The 18,348-nt window shown below is 36.8% G+C and overlaps 1 protein-coding gene and 1 long non-coding RNA gene across 2 annotated transcripts in view; both read left to right on the top strand.

The window, feature by feature from the left end:
- The first annotated feature begins 5,385 nt into the window (after nt 1-5,385).
- On the top strand, nt 5,386-6,766 carry LOC149782361 (uncharacterized). The gene has a single exon (XM_089934868.1). It carries the CDS (start codon nt 5,419-5,421, stop codon nt 6,709-6,711), a length of 1,293 nt encoding a protein of 430 aa, XP_089790994.1. The 5' UTR covers nt 5,386-5,418; the 3' UTR covers nt 6,712-6,766.
- Nucleotides 6,767-12,725: 5,959 nt separating this feature from the next.
- Nucleotides 12,726-18,348, top strand: part of LOC149782362 (uncharacterized) — a 50,618-nt gene continuing 44,995 nt past the window's right edge. Inside the window, exon 1 of the long non-coding RNA XR_016414583.1 lies at nt 12,726-13,400. This is a non-coding gene — a long non-coding RNA (uncharacterized LOC149782362). The remainder of the gene's footprint in view (nt 13,401-18,348) is intronic.

The raw sequence follows: 18,348 nt of genomic DNA on the forward strand, positions 1-18,348 counted from the left end.
AAATGCATAGTGATTTTGAACAGGTCTTGAAAGAAGGTCAAAATGGTACAGACAAACCATACTGCCTGAGGTGGTGTGTGTTTGAGAGAAAGAGAGACATAGAGACAAAGACAAAGACAGAGACAGAGACAGAAAGACAAACATATGTAAATATATTAATCTTAATTGTCATATTTGATAACAGAAATTATGAAATCTGCAATTTAAGGTATATTTTTCACGATCAAACTTTCAAAAGTTAACCGTTTTAAAACAAATTCTTAAACTTTTAACAAATTAAGTTTTTCTATTCATGCGCAGTGAAAGGTTAATCAGCTTTAATTTAAATATGTACTGATAATAAATTAGGCACACATAATATGATTGCAAACTAAATACAAGAATTGTATTCATCAATAGTGCGTCCTAAGTTCAAATGGAACCGTTGGTCTTGTGGAAGTGGTTCTTTATGCTAGTAGCTGGTAATCCATTCTAATAGAACTTGCGGCATGGCACTCATTGTGGCTGTATGGTGACGTACTGTGATCTAGACGTTGCCCTAGGTTATCGTATATGATGTGATACACGTTTCCCAAAGTGTACTAACGATTTGATAATTGGACAATAATACAATCTTGTGAAGATTCCCGCCAAAATCTCGATCTTGATCGCACTTTAAAGCATCTTTAAAATGTTAAAGTTTATTACTTCACTGAGACGTTAGTTGCTTATTAATCCTCTAACTATACAATTCGTACAATGTTCTCAGTACTAGGTCCTGCATTGGCAAAGCTTGATATAGTTACATCTCAATATTCGTCAGTCGATGCCCCTAGACGGTCACCTTCGACATATGGGTGATAGCATTCAGGTGAATCACATTGCATGCAACTCTCGATATCGAAGAAAAATCACTGTCTCATAAAGGGGCCAAAAAAAACTCGAATATAACTTTAAAGAACGTAGGGATTTCTTGGCAATACGCCAAAATCAGATCTCTCCCTTGTTCAATTGTGTTTAGTTTGCCTTATCGTCAAAAGTCTAGAATGGGCGCCAGCACACGTTCCTTCTTTCAGAAAGTTGGACACGGATAATTTCAGCACAAACAATTCATCCTGACCTTTGCAACTGAGCGCCTTCCTTTGTTCTTTTCGACGTGTTTCAGTGTGTTGTCGTTTAAAGAGTGGAACACTTTGCTGAATTACTCTGCGTCTTCTTATTCTGGCACAAAGGAAAATAGTCGCTTACTTCTTCTTTCAGTTTTAGAAAATTGTTGACGTAGCCTGAGACCAATCTCTTCACTGGAACTATTCTGTTGTTTTTCTGACATTGGACAATACCAACGTTTCGTACACTTTTCACAGATGGTATCCAAGGTCTAGAGCATGAAACAATTAGGTACTCACCATCGTTCCTATCAAGGCTCTTTTTGTGTTTTCGTTGCAGCATGGTCGATCATGATCACACGTTGTTTTTTGTTTTGTTTCCGTTAAGACATGGTTGAACTTGATCACACGTTTATTTTTTTCGTTTCAACATGGTTGATCTTGATTACACGTTGTTTGTTTTCGTGGCAACATGGTCGATCTTAATTACACGTTGTTTTTGTTTTTGTGGCAACATAGTCGATCTTGATTACACGTTTATTGTTTTCGTGGCAACATGGTCGATCTTGCTTACACGAGCAAAGCGAGAAAGGACGTATCGGTTTTTCGTGACAATTTTGTGGTTAAAAATGATGATACGAGATTCTCAGTGGCAGTATTTGACATTTGATCAAAAGTTCCTACCGACAAATGTGTCACGTACCGATGTTTTTTTCTCTCTCATATACCGCTCCGGTGGTCTAGTGGTTAGAGAGTCCGCCTCGGATGCGGGAGGTCGTGGGTTCGATTCCCGGCCGAGTCATACCAGAGACTTAAAAAATGGTACTAACAGCTGCCTCGCTTGGCTTTCAGCATTAAGAGGTTATTGTTAGGACTGGTCGGCCTGGTGTCAGGATAATGTGACTGGGTGGGACATCATGCTACATGTCTGCGGCATGATGCCCCAGTTCTAGACATCACTATAAACTGCCACATTGCAGACATCGTAGCGATATGACTGAAAAATTGTTAAAGCTACGTTAAAAATCAAAATCACATCACATCACATCATATATTTAACGTCTGTCGACCTCGGGGCTAAAAACGTCGGTCATTGTATTTGTCAATCTACCATAGCTAGTGCAGTTGTCAAATTGTAAAATTTCTTCCGAAAGTGATAATTGAAACTTTGATCTGATAGTACTCTAACACGATTATATATTTAAAATCTAAATCATGCGAACTAATCCGGATTTACATGGATTTCAGAAACTAAGCTACTTAGTCCATACATTTGTAAATGGTGTTCAATGTGAATTTTCTGCTTGTGCCCGTACAAAGTTGACTCTTGGATACAAAACTCCCCATGACGCATAAAGTGTCACTCTGTTATTATGACTCTAGGTTTTAAAATATGTAACAGAAAAAAATGCAACAGGCAGACTCAACCAACAATTTATCTGTCTAAGTTGCAAAGTAAAAATTAAAGAGACACTTTCAGTATCGTGAATTGAATCCCAATTGCTCCTCAAAATACGATCACAAGCCCATTATTATAGAATGTTCCGAATGACGACCAATCGTCTCGAACGTCCTGATGAACCACCAGTCCTGAGTGAACTGTTGCACCACTAGTGTTGAATGTATCGTTAAACCAACAGCAACTAATCTCCTGATGTTCCAATAATGTACCAAAATGATCCAATCAATCAAGTCTTTACATGCGTTCTTCCCAAATATATTTTAATGCAAACGTCAATGAGCACTTAGAAATTCTGAAGAACGATTTCATAAAATAATTCCTCTCTAATTATATCTCAACACAACAGTAAACACTGATAACAAAAGGATTCCAGACACATATCTTAACATATGATTTCATAATTTGTTTACTAAGGTGGCTGAGGACAGTTTCGCCTATAGGCTCCTTCTGTCTTTTTGAACTATTATTGTGTAATAATTAAAGATATGGATATATTTGTGAATTTGGTCTCAACGGCCTGCGTTGTTCTTGAAACTGATGTTAGGCATGTACACCTCATGGGGTCAGTGCACAGTATGTAGTCAGTGAAATACCAATAGACGGCTAGGAAGCAGAGCTAGCCACTTATAGCAGTAGACACGTCGGTTCAAGGCAAGCAGAATATCTAAAAACTGTTTTTCAATATTATCACCCATGGGAAAGTGCATGTATTTGCACTGTGAGAATCACGTGTTCTCACAAATAGCTTTCGAGCATAAAAATTGAGGGTGGGGTGCATCAACGTTTTATTCTATGAATTTCCATTGACTTGTCAGATTCAGTGAATGAGATTCTTATGTGTTGCTTTATTATACCTATCCAAAAATATGGACCTTTTTAATTTCACTCATGTATTTTATTTTTTATGAATTTTTTTATTTAGGCAGGTGTATGCAACATTAAATGTGAGCATACAAATTGTCCCTTGCATCCTAAGTCCATTTTACATACAACACAATCTTCCTACATACCAAAACACATAAATAAAGTTAGGCCTTAAAGTCAAATTTGAGTAAATATCTTACAATCAAGCCAAAAGTCAGGTGTGCAAAAAGTCTGCCATCACCTTCAATCACACATACAAGTCAAGTATATGATTTAAATGAATTATACGTAACACCATACTGCTGGTGGGTGATGTAAATGAAGAGCCTATGTTGTTAAAGTTTGCAAATACCAAACCACGCGATTAAAGAGTAGCAGTCAAAGACAACAAGGCAATGGAATATAATATTTACTTTAATGGTATTCTAGAATTATATTGACATTAGTCCATATTTTCTGTCCTTATCGTCTTTCTCCTACTCGAGGAAAAAAAAAAACGCTTCGATTATACTATCATACACAAAATAACGTTTCGCTTATATTCCCATACAAAAATAAACGCTTCCAGTATATTCCCATACACAAAATAACGCTTCGTTTATATTCCTATAGTGGTCTCGAATAATAAAACTGGGGGAATTGGATCGCATAAAGATAATGTTAAACCCGGAGGTGGGTGAGTCAAAGTTTATCTAATTTGAACCTACGTAGTAATATTAAGTCTCATCAAGGCTTACATATCACTACTGTTGGACTTTTCAGAGAATTGTATCATCGCTAGTCCTCAAATAAGGCCGCAGGTAGAGATAGAAACGGTTGCACTTCAGACATGTGACTGAGATTGTTTTCGTCTATCACGAATAATTCTAGGGAGGCGGAAAGATAAACCACGTTTCTACGAAATCTATCGCATCACTTTGAACTATATTCTCAAACTGAAGATGTTCTGTGTAGAGCTGCAAACTTGTATGTGTACCGTACGATACATGACATAACTTGTATGCGTACCGTATGATACATGACATAAGTTGTATGCGTACCGTATGATACATGACACAGGTTTAGGCATTAACATATTTAAAGCAGTTCAATCTTGCAACAGGTCTTCATACTATTGTGTTAGTGCATTCGTGTCATTGAATTAAAAAAGTTTTTCATTCCAAATCAGTTTCATGTATAGTGTGTGTGTGTGTGTGTGTGTGTGTGTGAGTGTGTGAAACATTTACAGTCCCTCGGACCTAATCCGTCTTGCCCCCAAAACAGCACTTTCAGCTTTTCTACTAGGTCAGTATTGTCCCATGCTATCTGAAGTGGCTATAAAGTCAAAATATTCCTCATTCATTCGTTTGCTTTCATTGCCTCTTCTCTACATGGGGGACCCGAGTGGCCGAGTGGTCTAAAGCGCTATCCGTTACGGATCACTGCCATCTCACCTCTGTCTGCGTAGGTTCGAGTCTCGGATTCGGCCAATGTGGGCATGTGAGAAAGCTTGCCAGCAGTTTCTCGAGGGTCGGTGGTTCTTTCCGGGGATTTCCCGGGTTCTTCCTCCACCATTAATACTAGCCGCCATGTATAGCCTATCGTGTGCTGAAAAATGGCGTTAAACCCTACAACAACAACATATCTACATGCTCGACCCTTTAAATCCTTTGTCAACGTGAAGTTATTTATGAGTAACACGTGAAGAACTAAACTAAAAAGACGAAAAGCAGGAGTTTGAAAAAGAAAATCACGATGGTTAGTCACCAATATTATCGTTTTAATTGTCACTAATTACCAATGACTCAGTGATAATACTCCTTATAAATTGGATTCTCAGATTGTATCTACGTCTCCTGTTGTTACTGAAGCATTCCTTAAGTTAAACCACACGGTAATCTTTCTGAGCATGCGCTACATAACTTATAGCTGCATCATAACTTTATTTGGAGGTCAAAGTACTCGAGCGAACAGTATTTAAGGCATTCGACGTAATCGTGCATATCATATGAGAGCGCCTATTGAAATATGGCTCACATGCAGCATACAGTTTATGACAATTCCAGCCGAATGTCTCGTAATCTGGAAACTGAAATGTACCCGATACATGATTATCACAGAGACAGACCTCAAGACTACAATGTTTCTGTGTTTCCAGAGCAAAACAGAGAATCACATTATGGCGTACCACCTATGACAAATAACCAGACAAAGTTGCCCCGTGCACATCTAATGTATCATCCGCAAGAAGGTGCAGCGCATGGGGATAAAGAATATAGGCATCAGGGTGACAATTTCAAAGTCGTTGAAAGGCAAGGATATCCAGCGCAATATGGTGCACCTCCTATAACAAACCGCCAGTCAAATGTGTACTCTGTGATCACCTCTCAACCGGAAACCTACGCTGGACAAATAACTCCATCTGACCAGTGGATTACTCCGACAACTGCAAGTGGACCGAATACATATGACGTAGGCACACTATGGCAAAGCAAAGGCTGGTTAGTTTTCAAGAGAGTGATTTCCATTGTTTTCATGGTAACAGATATTGTACTGGCATGGGTACAAATCACTGAGATGGACATAGTAGCCACCAATATATTGTATGTCAAAATATATACCGAGATTGGTTGCCCTCAAGCGCAGCCTGTTATTGTGACTTATAAAGTTCTTATGTCTTTCTGTACCCTGTTCACCATCGCACAAATCATCAATGTTATCGGGGAGACGGTATATGATGTAACTGACGGACAACATGGTTTCCAGTTTATTCATGGTTTCAACGAAGTCATCGTCAAAACAATTATCAAGGACATTCCACAATTCTTTTTGATGTTTATTGCTGTATTTTTTAAATGCGCATGCACCAGCCGGGTGGAGCGATGGTTCTTGTTTACTGCTGTCACTTTGATGCCAATGTTCTCTTGCAGTGTCCGACAAATCACATGCAAGCAGGAGGTAAAAAATTTGTGTACGTGCAAATGCGATTGTAACACAAAATGCTCCAACTCCGTAGAAGAATGTGGATGTACATGCCCTTATCTATGTTGCTATTTGCCCATATGTACCAAAGATTTTAAACCTTGCGTCCCTATATCCTTTTTTGAATTATTAGGTTGCTGCGAGAATGGCGGCTTCAAGTGTGACTTTACTCCTCGATCGAAGGATCCAGTGTTTGCTGAAAAACTGTGTAACAAACTGTATCCTTATCTGTCTATACTTCTCGGGCTAAACATCGTTGTAATGATTGTCCGCTGCGATATTCCGTTCGAGCTTTATCTAATAGACAAATGTCAATGGCCTATATTCAGATGTGTGTAGAATGCCATCCGATTTTACCCGATGAACGTTCTCAATAATCAATATAATCTTTTAATGATATATATATATATATATATATATATATATATATATATATATATATATATATATATATATATATATATATATATATATATCAGTATATATTTATCAGTAATTTCAAAATGTGATTTGCTTTTTTGTTTCATTTTCAGTTATCATGGAAAGAAGACACCTATTAATTTCATTAATATGATATAATGTCATAAAAATGGTTATAATTTCATTAATATGGTATAATTCCATTAATGTGGTATAATTCCATTAATGTGGTATAATTTCATTAATATGGTATAATTTCATTAACATGGTATAATTTCAATAATATGGTACAATTTTATTAATGTGGTATAATTCCATTAATGTGGTATAATTTCATTAATGTGGTATAATTGCATTAATGTGGTATAATTTCATTAATGTGGTATAATTCCATTAATGTGGTATAATTTCATTAATATGGTATAATTTCATTAACATGGTATAATTTCATTGATATGGTACAATTTCATTAATGTGGCATAATTTCATTAATGTGGTTTAATTTCATTAATGTGGTATAATTCCATTAATGTGATATAATTTCATTAATGTGGTTTAATTCTAATATGCTTCTATAAGCTAAGTTCATATCATTTGGAACCGTCGAATATTAACTGCCAAACTAAACAGCCGAGTTTGGTTTAAACGTCGTGTCAACAGAAACATATGTACAAAAATCAATACCATCCAAAAGAGTATAGCCAGTCGTAAGATGGATTGACGATGATAGTGATTCTTTTATGTTGATATATATATTCATACAGCCATGTTAGTATCATCTAGATATGTCTGTGATTGCATATTGAGACATACCATAAAATGGAAATTCAGCCAAACTGTAAACTGTATTAAACAACTAAAGAAATTAAAAAGAACCTTATTGGACCACATCAGCCAATTATGCAAAGATTTAAGCTAATCAAAAATATTTAGTAACATACTGTCACATCATTTACTGCTATTGTAGATTAAAAGCGCGTGCAATAAAATTAAATAAACTACTTAGGTAGCTTTACCTTTCGAACGCTGATTATATAATAAATCAAACGTTTACTCGTGACTTAAAGCGCGCTAAGAGTGATTACATACGCTATTAATTTGAATGTGTTTTGCTGGTCGTGCATCCACATTGCGGGAGTACCGCGGTAATTTTCATTTCTATAGGTTCAAAATATACTAGAAATGCGATCGATATCAGAATGTATGTCAAATTTATTGTTATGGTAGTTGAGAAAAGAATTAGCTCATATGACCATAAGAATATTTTGTTAATCGGCCTTGCATAGCAGCTCCTTCTTTTGTCATACACGTGCAAGGTCTTTCGGTACTGTTGTTTGTCAAACACCCTTAAATAGCACCTCCTTTGATTTCATACACGTGGAAAGGAGATCTTGCCGATACTACTGTTTGCCAAACAGCCTTAAGTAGCACCTCCTTATTTTGCCATTCATTTGCACTCAACAGTTGTAGAGACAATCGTATTATGAATGATTGGACTTTAATGACTACAATCTATATTCCTTTAAATGAGCTAGTAGCTATGATTTTTAGGCTATTCATTATCGGAGTCAAGTATCGATTTATCACCTTATAATCGGAGTCAAGTATCGATTTATCAACTTGTAATCGGAGTCAAGTATCGATTTATCAACTTGTAATCGGAGCAAATAAACAAAAATTATCATCACTGTCTTGATGACTCATTATTCTTTTTGTATATTTCGTTTTGAGTATAAAACAAAATGATTTGAAATATCTAACGAATACTTTTGCCGCGATCCCGGTAAAACAAAAGAATGCCTTAAAGGAAACTAGCTTCAGCCTGTCACCCGAAGGACTGCATTAAATAAGGGCCCTTTAATATTTCATATCGAGTTCTTTTTTTAAAGTTAAAAATCGATGTTTAACATTACATGCATTAATTGATTTCTTTTTCTGATACTGTACATGGTTTTAGTTCACATCTTGGTTGCCATAAAATGGTCTTATCCATAAATCAATAAAAAAATGTAATGATTTTCTTCTCCTATTCTCGCTCTCTCTATTTCTTCAACTCTTTCTCTAACACAAATACAACCTCGTTCCTTGATGTCAGCAGTGCATATCCCGAACTGAAAGTGAAAATTGAATTTCGTGCAATAGTCATAGCTAAATAACGACCGGCTTTACGCTTGTACTAAACGAAAATAGACAATAATTGAACTAAACAAAATTGTTTTCTATATGGGAATGATGACATCACCTTTTGTGGCAGATAGCTGAATCAACAACCGAGGAAAGATCCCCATGTCACGTAACGTTGAGCATGCTCTGCTGCATTGTATGTTACAATTTTAAAAACAATATTGTTATTAAGTTTTAGAAATATATCGTGCATTTCATTCGTCTATAGATTGTTTTGTGGGTTTTTTGACGATTCGTGAATATAGCACTTTCACTGGCGGAAAGCTTATTTAAACATAAACTGTTCTGGTCTTTTGTTATGTTCCAGCTGGGGACTAATAATAATCGTGCCATTTTTTATGTATACTATAGTAAAAGTCACACATACCATGTTGGCCATCAAGACCGACTATTTCAGTAATGGGTGTCATTTAATAGAATTTGATCCTACATACCTTTAGGTGGGAAGTATTAATTTCATTTGGATTCTTATACATCCACATTCCTTTGGAAGATTATTATTTGGATGCCCCAAGAAGTGCATACAGCAAAATCAATATTAATGTACGCAGACATTTTTGGATGAAGTTAACATAATGTGCGATCTAGTACAATCCGGATTCAATATCGCGCGCTGTGATGTCACAATGAAAGCTACGCCTGTTGATAAACAAATTAGTACTACCCTATATTTTGTCAATTCCACTCGAAATGCACTCCTGTTGACTCAAACTTATTACATGGCCACAGCTGTAAAAGACCATAGTGATCCATCATTTTCGTGTGTGTGTGATTAAGATTTTGAACGTAGCTTTAACAATTTTCCAGTCATAACGCTACGATGTCTGCAGTGTGGCACTTTATAGTGATGTTTAACACTGGGGCATGATGCCGCAGACATGTAGCATGATGTCCCACCCAGTCACATTATCTTGACACCAGGCCGACCGGTTCGAACACTTACTTCTTAATGCTGAGCGCATAGCAAGGCAGCTGTTAGTACCATTTTTAGAAGTCTTTGGTATGTATCGGTCGTGGTTCGAACCCACGACCTCCCGCATCCGGAGCGGACGCTATAACCACTGGGTCACCGGAGCGGCCATCATTTTCGTCTCGACTTTTCTTGAGGACACTTAATGTGCAGATCATTCACTAGTCGGGATCGAATAGACTTTGGTTAAAGAAAAGTAGTGTTAAATTTTAACAATAAATAATTACATGCAATTTAAAATGATTAAATGCGCATACATGAACAGTGTGACTTCTACTGTAGTGATAGCAGAAAAATTTTAAAAGAGCAGAAAATACAGTATTTGAACGATAAATGTTAAAATTATCTAAACCTGTTATGCTCATACGTATATACGGTTCGGTACCTTCTCTTTTATATATTATGATAGAAAGGGTCTTATGTCAGAAGAAAAACAAATCTCAGATATCCTATCCACTCCGAGGAAGAAGAAGAAAACAAACCCAAATCTACTATCAACACTGGGGAAGAGCCCCCCCCCCCCAATATACTATCTACACACGGGAAGAAGAAAATAAACCCAAAATATGCTATCAACACAAACGTACGCGAACGCATACACACACACACACAAACACACACACACACACACCACAGAGGAAATAATTGGTTTTTTTTTAAAACAAACCCGAAATATACTATCCACACCGGGTAAGAGGAAAAATAACGAACCTAAATACGCTATCCACACACGGGAACAGGAAGAAACCAAACCCAAATTATACTATCCACACACGGGAAGAAGAAAAAATAGACCCCATATCTACTATCCAGGAAGGGGAAGAGGAGAACAACAAACCCAAAATATAATATTAACACACACGGGAAGAATGAAAAACATACCCAACCCAAAATATATTATCCATGCACAGGCAAGAAACAAAAAATAAACCCAAAATATACACTATCCACACATAGGAAAATTTACTATATGAAATAATAACAACAAACAAAAAGTAGAAATTATGTGAATACCATCCCACATAGGAATTCAAGAAAATGCATTAGCTGATGGGGCCGACAAACAAAAATCAAAAGACCCAAACTCTCAACCCATAAAGTACAGTGTAACTGAAATAAACAGCATTATTAAAACATATATCAATAACAAATGGCAGGTAAAATGGAATCCACCGGACGGAAACTCTTTACCGTCCATAGTAAAATAGTAAAACAGAGAGAGAGCTATTAAACCGCCCACAGTAAATAGCCCTGAACGAAAAAACAGAATTACGACGGGAAAAAAACCAAGATAGCTAGCTGTTTTGGGAAAGACGCATGGCCCAAACGATCCAACATCAACGGCTTCCACTATATAATTCCCGAAGATATGCATCATATATTCAACATCTGCCCCACATTTATGTCAGAAAGGAAAAAATTCCAAAATTGCTCAAAGAAAAACCCTGTATTTCTAGGAAGCAGAAACCCTAATCTAAATAGTACATGCCAGAACATCATAATCGATACTAGTGAAACAGGACTAACCAACAAAATCTAAGGAAAAAAATGTAACATAAAAACAGACTTTCCCAAGGAAGGATTTGCAGGGGTACGCAGCGTGTCACCTCTAATGGTGAAGAGCGAAAGCAGTCATGTCGTTTAGGACATGGTTTCGCCTGTGAGCATTCTTGGACCCACCACATCTCCCTCTTAAGATACGCCATAAAAAAGGTTCCACCTTCTAGATGGATGTCTTCGAAATGTCATCGAGACCTGATTACTCAGCGAAGATATCCGTCTCAAACAAAGCTTATCCCATTGGTCTTAATTAAATAGGCAATTATCAAAGATTATCCCATTGTTTTTATAAACACAAAAAAACACGAACTAAATAAATAACCAAGCTATAGCGGGAGGGGGGATTATTTTTTATATATAAATTTCCTCTGCTTTATCCCGCTCCATCATCTTTAGTAACATCTCCATCCTAACACAATTCTATAGCCCAAAGGTGACAGCTATCAATCAGGAAAGGGTTACAAACTTAAGAAGGACCAAAAAATAAGAACTGATCAGGTGGTCAAAACACCCAGGACTTTCAGAAAAATAGGACCGACAATTAACTTCTATGAGGTGGTCTAAACACCAGAGACCATTAGGCCCAGCAGCACAAAGCGGCAACAAAAATATCCAACTCCAAGGTAAAAGGTTAATATAAGTACCCAAACGTACAAACGGATAAGGTGGTTTTAAGCCGAAAGCATCGGGCCAAGGCCACAAGGTGGAAAATCTAGATCAGGAATCTAATATAGCTGTCATCTAGGTAACCACGTCGTCTTCTCTAAACCACTCAAAAACAGTAAAGAGGTTTTAACTCAAAATTCGTGAAAGACTACAATCTTTAGTACATGTTCCTGGAGTCTCTGAGTATCATCCTGTGATCCTGCGCCGACCTGACCCGCTTCCGCCCTTGCCTTAGACAGACACCACAATTATCAGCGTGCAGTGCACGCATACATAAATCTACATCTGATATCTTCTTACACTGACCGACTATAGCTTCTTACATGTGTGTTAGTTCTATTCGCACTCATGTACTCATTACAGTAGATACAGACTTAACCATGAGTGTTTGTTCTAACTCATGAAAACAAACATTATAGGCTATATCGTACAATTTAGTACCATGACCTACCAGCTAAATTATCAGCAATCTTTGAGTGCAGATATGCTTTGGGGTTGTGACACTGATTCCTTCCCCCACGATTAAATTATAAACCTACCGTGTAGGCATTAAACAGTCGCACATGCCTTAGCAGGAGAACGCGACTATAATTAAACTAAGCAAGAAAGCATGTCTGGTACCCAGCTTTGACTGGGCAACAAGTTTGAAAAAATAGTTTGTTCAGCAACTTAAAAGACAGTTGATATTGGATGGTGGATGTAGTCTATGCAGTGGAAAGGCTTGACCATGAATGAAGGTATCCAGTTACTAAAGACTTTGTGACCAGCCTGAAAGTAGCCAGCGATCTAGTGAACGGCATAATAGAGGAGGAAGTGGAAACTTTAAGAGGCTTCATTCATCCTAAGCATGTAAGAGTGGGAACATTGAAGCAGGCCCTTGATAATGTGATCAAAGTCAGGTGTTTTTTTTACAAGACATGTTGAATTTCACATAGTGGTCTTTTATAAAGTGTGGTCTAGACAAATTAAAAAGGAGAAGAAATGATGAGCAAAGTGCTGGAAGAAGAGGTGAAAAGGATTAAAGGTAACTGGGGTAAAGAGAGATTGGAAAAAGAAAACGGAAAGAAAAAATAGGACTTTGACAAAATGAACGAGAATTTGATCAAGGTGTATGAAAATTTTAGATCGATGGGATATCCTGAATAGATACCATAAGACACCATAAGATGAAAAGAAGACGAAGAAAGGAATCATGTTTGCATATTACTGAACGATACTGTACTGAAAGGTAAATAGGCACATACTGAAAAAGTAGTTCCAAAGCTTCAGTTAGAGCATTAATGTGGCCCATAAAATTAGAGATTACACGGAGGATTTCGTGTAATTGAATTTTTTTAATGTTATACACGGGCCCAATGCGATTAGATTTGTCTTTCGATAAAGTCTGAATATTCTATACGAGTCATTTGGTTGAAAATGTACTGTGCTAATGATCTATACACTTTTAAGATTTTCATTTATATTTAGTGTTGTCGTACATTTCTTCTGAATATTTACTAGTATATATAAAAACTGACGCACATTATATACGTTTCATTATATATATATATATATATATATATATATATATATATATATATATATATATATATATATATATATATACATTAAAAATAACATGGCAGTTAAAGTGTTGGTATAACAAAGCAATTTGATATACCAATATTATTGGTATATCAAATTGTGATCCGCCAATGGGGCAATAATACACATATATAAACATTCTCGCGAGCGTCTGCAGCTGATTCTAGATCAATGATCGATTTCCACACATTAATCACTAGTGACGTATGAGAATAACGATGAAAAGTATTAATAACCCCCGATTTCTATAACAATTCAGTATGGTACACATTTTCATCGCGATCCTTTCTGCTTTCTGTTTCCACGTCACGTCTCATGCATAATGGACAAACTGCGCAGAAATGTGGAGTGAGAGAGAAAAGGAATTTGGGCTGGATTAAAATTTTGAAATAGAAATTACACCAAGTAATCTAAAAGAATATGGTTTATCGTAACGATACGCGTGCACTTTCTTGGGATCTACCCTCAGTGTTTATCACTGATACAAAGGTACAACCCAGGTCGACAATATACGGTAAATTTCATGGTTTCATGGTACACATACTGTTATGTATCTAATATTTTGTTGTTGTTTCTTAAACATATTATAACGTTCTAAAAATCGGTTATTATTAATTAAATATAAAAATGTCCAAAAGGCTTCTCTCTCTCTCTCTCTCTCTCTCTCTCTCTCTCTGGATCGTAGCAAGATACGTGCTAAAATCTATGAAATGACGAGCGTAGAGGATTTTCGTTTGTTTCATTCCACGATGTCTTTGGACTTATGAATGATGGTAAAAGTTAAGCCAAACCGACCAGAGGATGAGAGAGAGAGAGAGAGAGAGAGAGAGAGAGAGAGAGAGAGTTTGGTCGATGGTACTGTTACTAAAGCAGAATAATGAGTTAGACCAAATGCAGATATGTTAACAAATGTAATTACCTCTTCTTGGTTATTCATTTCGCTTAGTTTCTAGTCCACATTAATTTATATGAGCCGGTACGTGATGCTAAGCGTTTATGTGACTGGCGTAGCTAACCAAGCGCTCTTGGTGCTCTACTTTCATCATTAAAACCATCTTTCAATATATTGATTTCATCAATGTCAAGAAAAATAGAAACTACAAATGAGGAGGCCATATTGACCCTATTCCTACGGATGACTACTGGTAAAGGAGCACTAGTTCTACTTCCGTTAATCATCATAGATCTTTGACTGGTTGCGTTTTTCTCCCCAGGGAGCGTAATCCTGAACCCTTTAAATGTTCGACTAGTAGTCCTCGTAAGTACAGGTTAATAACATTCAGTTTTAAAATGTCAATGTAATTCAGTTCTTAATATTTATTCTTTGACTTCATTTCATGTACCCCAGGAGAGGTGCCAACAATCATATCCTCTTACAGATTACGATCACATGGACAACACATGTAACGAATTTAACGAGTTTAGCAAAGCGTTCTAGAAAAGACGCAGTTATAGAGAGACGGATGAGCGTGCTGAAGAAGGATATAAAACTATCTCAACTCATTTTATTAAACAGCGAGAAAAACCGGCATATTTTCCATGAAAATAGGCAGAATCACTTCAGACACATGTTGACCGAAGATGTGTGGTGTATAATTAAGGTGATGACTTTTACGCAAGCTGCATTCTAAATATCAAGATAGCAATACATACTATTATACTATGTTACTCTGTTTTCTAGTACATTTAAAGGATAGAGATGAAAAGGTCAAAACTTAGTTTCAATTCGTTTCGATAACTGTATTTCTATATTGTGCCGGGTTGCGAAGCAATTCTAGCTCATGCCTTGATAATGTCTGTCGAAAACTCTGTCCACCTGATATATAAATAAATCCTCACAACTAAACACAACTATATATATATCCCAAGACAAAATAACTACTAAAAATATATAGTTCTTAATTCCAAGTAATTCTCCTCTTATATATAGAACCAATACGCAATTACTAAAACAGAAAGACGCTCAATGACCTATTTACAGTGCAGACCAAACCTGGAAATAAGGTACGGTGGTTTTCGCTAGCTAATTAGAAATTATGTCAGCATGGCCATTCAAGAACGCATGTCCTGAATTCAAATCACCTAAGCATGTTTACATCAGCACGAGCATTACCCAGCCTTGAATCTGTGAATGAATATAATCACGATGAAGATGAAGACAAAAATGCCCTCATCTGAGATTACAAATCCCTTAAAAACGAAATTAGCAATTACACTTATATTAATTAAATAACCAATATAAGTTAGTATCATACAAATAACATATGTATATATGTATATAAATATATATATATATATATATATATATATATATATATATATATATATATATATATATATATAGAGAGAGAGAGAGAGAGAGAGAGAGAGAGAGAGAGAGAGAGAGAGAAGTGTGTGTGAGTCTTGTGATGATAAGACTGCAACAGAAGACTTCAACATCTCATAAAGACAAATGCATTCTATGTCACAGTGATTATTTATTTAATCCAATCCGCTTAAATCTGTATTTGGAAATTATAATCTGCTTAGGACCCATATTTGGCAATTAAATAAATGATTAACTAAAGTACAATTACCAATTTTGTTTGCTCTGAAAATTCTTGTTTTTCTTGATATTCTTGTAATGCTTAATTTAGAGATAATGAATTATTTGGGATATAAATTATTGCTTGCAAATTGTAAGTTAATACACAGATTGCACTCTTTCGCCTTCTTGTGCATCTCAAAACTAGAATATAGTGCTATTGTGCCATTTTGTTTCAAGCCAATAAGTGGGAATATCCAGTTTGAAAATGACAGGTTTATAATGGCCATAATGTTTGGCAGATACAATGTTTTCCTTTGTGCTTATTGTTTGTCATATTCGTCTCGGTTTTGTAACTTTGCCTTGTTCAAACTCTACGTGAGAGTCAATGCGGCTATTAAAAGGGATTAGTTTTGTACTGTTATATTTTCTTTGTTTTACGATCAGTCTAGCCAATCCCTGACGCACATGACCCCTTTCTGGATCTAGAACACTTGTAAGAATGGTTATTCTTTATTATACAGTCTGTCTGTTTGTCTTTATATATATGAAGCATTTCCTTTCTTCCTCAGGTGCTACGTATGCATACATTCTAGTAACGACAGGTCCCTTCCTTATTTTCTTTCTGGGACATCTCATTCTCTTCCTCTGCCAAATTTGCTGTTCGCCATGTGTAGCACATTTTGCCCAGACAAATAGGGTTCAACTCAGCAAAGCAAACAAACAAAACTCCAGTTCGTAGATTAAAAAACCAGATAAGTCTTCATGAGGTAAGGATTGCTTGTTCATTTATCTGAGCACGCACTCATATTACATTTCGAGGAAAGTAGTGAATGGGGACGATCTAGGGACAATGGGACTTATCATTAAAAACACCGCTGGGACGATCTGGGGACTATGTAAATTTAACATGGAGAAAAATCGTGGGACTGTCTAGGGACAATGGGAATTAACATGGGGAATAGTTCGTGGGACTGTCTGGGGACAAGGGGAATTTAACATGGGGAATAAATCGTGGGACTGTATAGGGACAATGGGAAATTAACATGGACATAAATCGCGGGACTGTATAGGGACAATGGGAAATTAACATGGAAATAAATCGTGGGCATGTATAGGGACAAGGGGAAATTAACATGGGATTTAAAAAAAAAATAAAAAAAGGGGGTTGGCAATTAAAAGTCGATCTCTTTTCAAGAAATTGGAGTGGCCCTGAAAAGGGCCTTTGGATTTATGTTAATATGCCCTTAACATAAAGGGCATCTGCGGCATCTTCTTGTCCTCAAGCTGCGTCTTACTGCAGGGCCATAAACCAGAGGCCTCTTGAGGCAACCTTGTCTCTCCACATACGCTCTTCGTATCCACAGACTGGTGTCTGACCTGTGGACAACTGTCCACTTGGATCGGACACACATTAGCATGTCCGTCCTGAACATCATTGAAGAAACAAGGGTTGATGATTCGACTGTGGTCCACATCTTGAGGCAACGAGAACAGGTGAATCATTTCAGTGAACTGCACTTATTTATAGGTAGAGGAAGGATTGAAACGGATTGAGTTCATTGACCAATCCAAACACGCGTTACAAAATTCAGTCAGTCCGCATCCAATCCGAAGAGAACAGTCTGTGACGTCACGTGGTCTATATAGATTCGCTAGCGCCTGTGCGCTGTCAATCCATGCGACAGTGATTCAACATGACGGAAACTCAGAAAACGATCAATTGGGGTGCACCAGCAGTGCAGCCCGCCCAAGGGAACCCGGACTTACTTTCAGAAGAGGTAAATTGGGATTTTGTGGATTTTCTTACCTCGCAAGAATTTGTTCCGGAACCTTCATTACCACACGTGGAGAATTTTAGACAGAGACAGAAAGAAGAATTGGAGAAATTTATACAGCGGCAAAAGGAAGCAGAACAAGCTTTTCTCCTACAGCAACAGCAACAAGAAGAAGAGGTAAGAAAAAAAACAAGAAGAAGAATCAACAAAGAAACAAGAGGGTGAAAGTCAAATCGTCACGGTACTGTTGAACATTTTAGCGGAGTTAAGAAGTCTGAAACAAATGTATC

Source organism: Sinohyriopsis cumingii, chromosome 15, assembly GCF_028554795.1.
Source record: "Sinohyriopsis cumingii isolate HCF-2022 chromosome 15, ASM2855479v2, whole genome shotgun sequence".
Lineage (NCBI taxonomy): Eukaryota > Metazoa > Mollusca > Bivalvia > Unionida > Unionidae > Sinohyriopsis > Sinohyriopsis cumingii.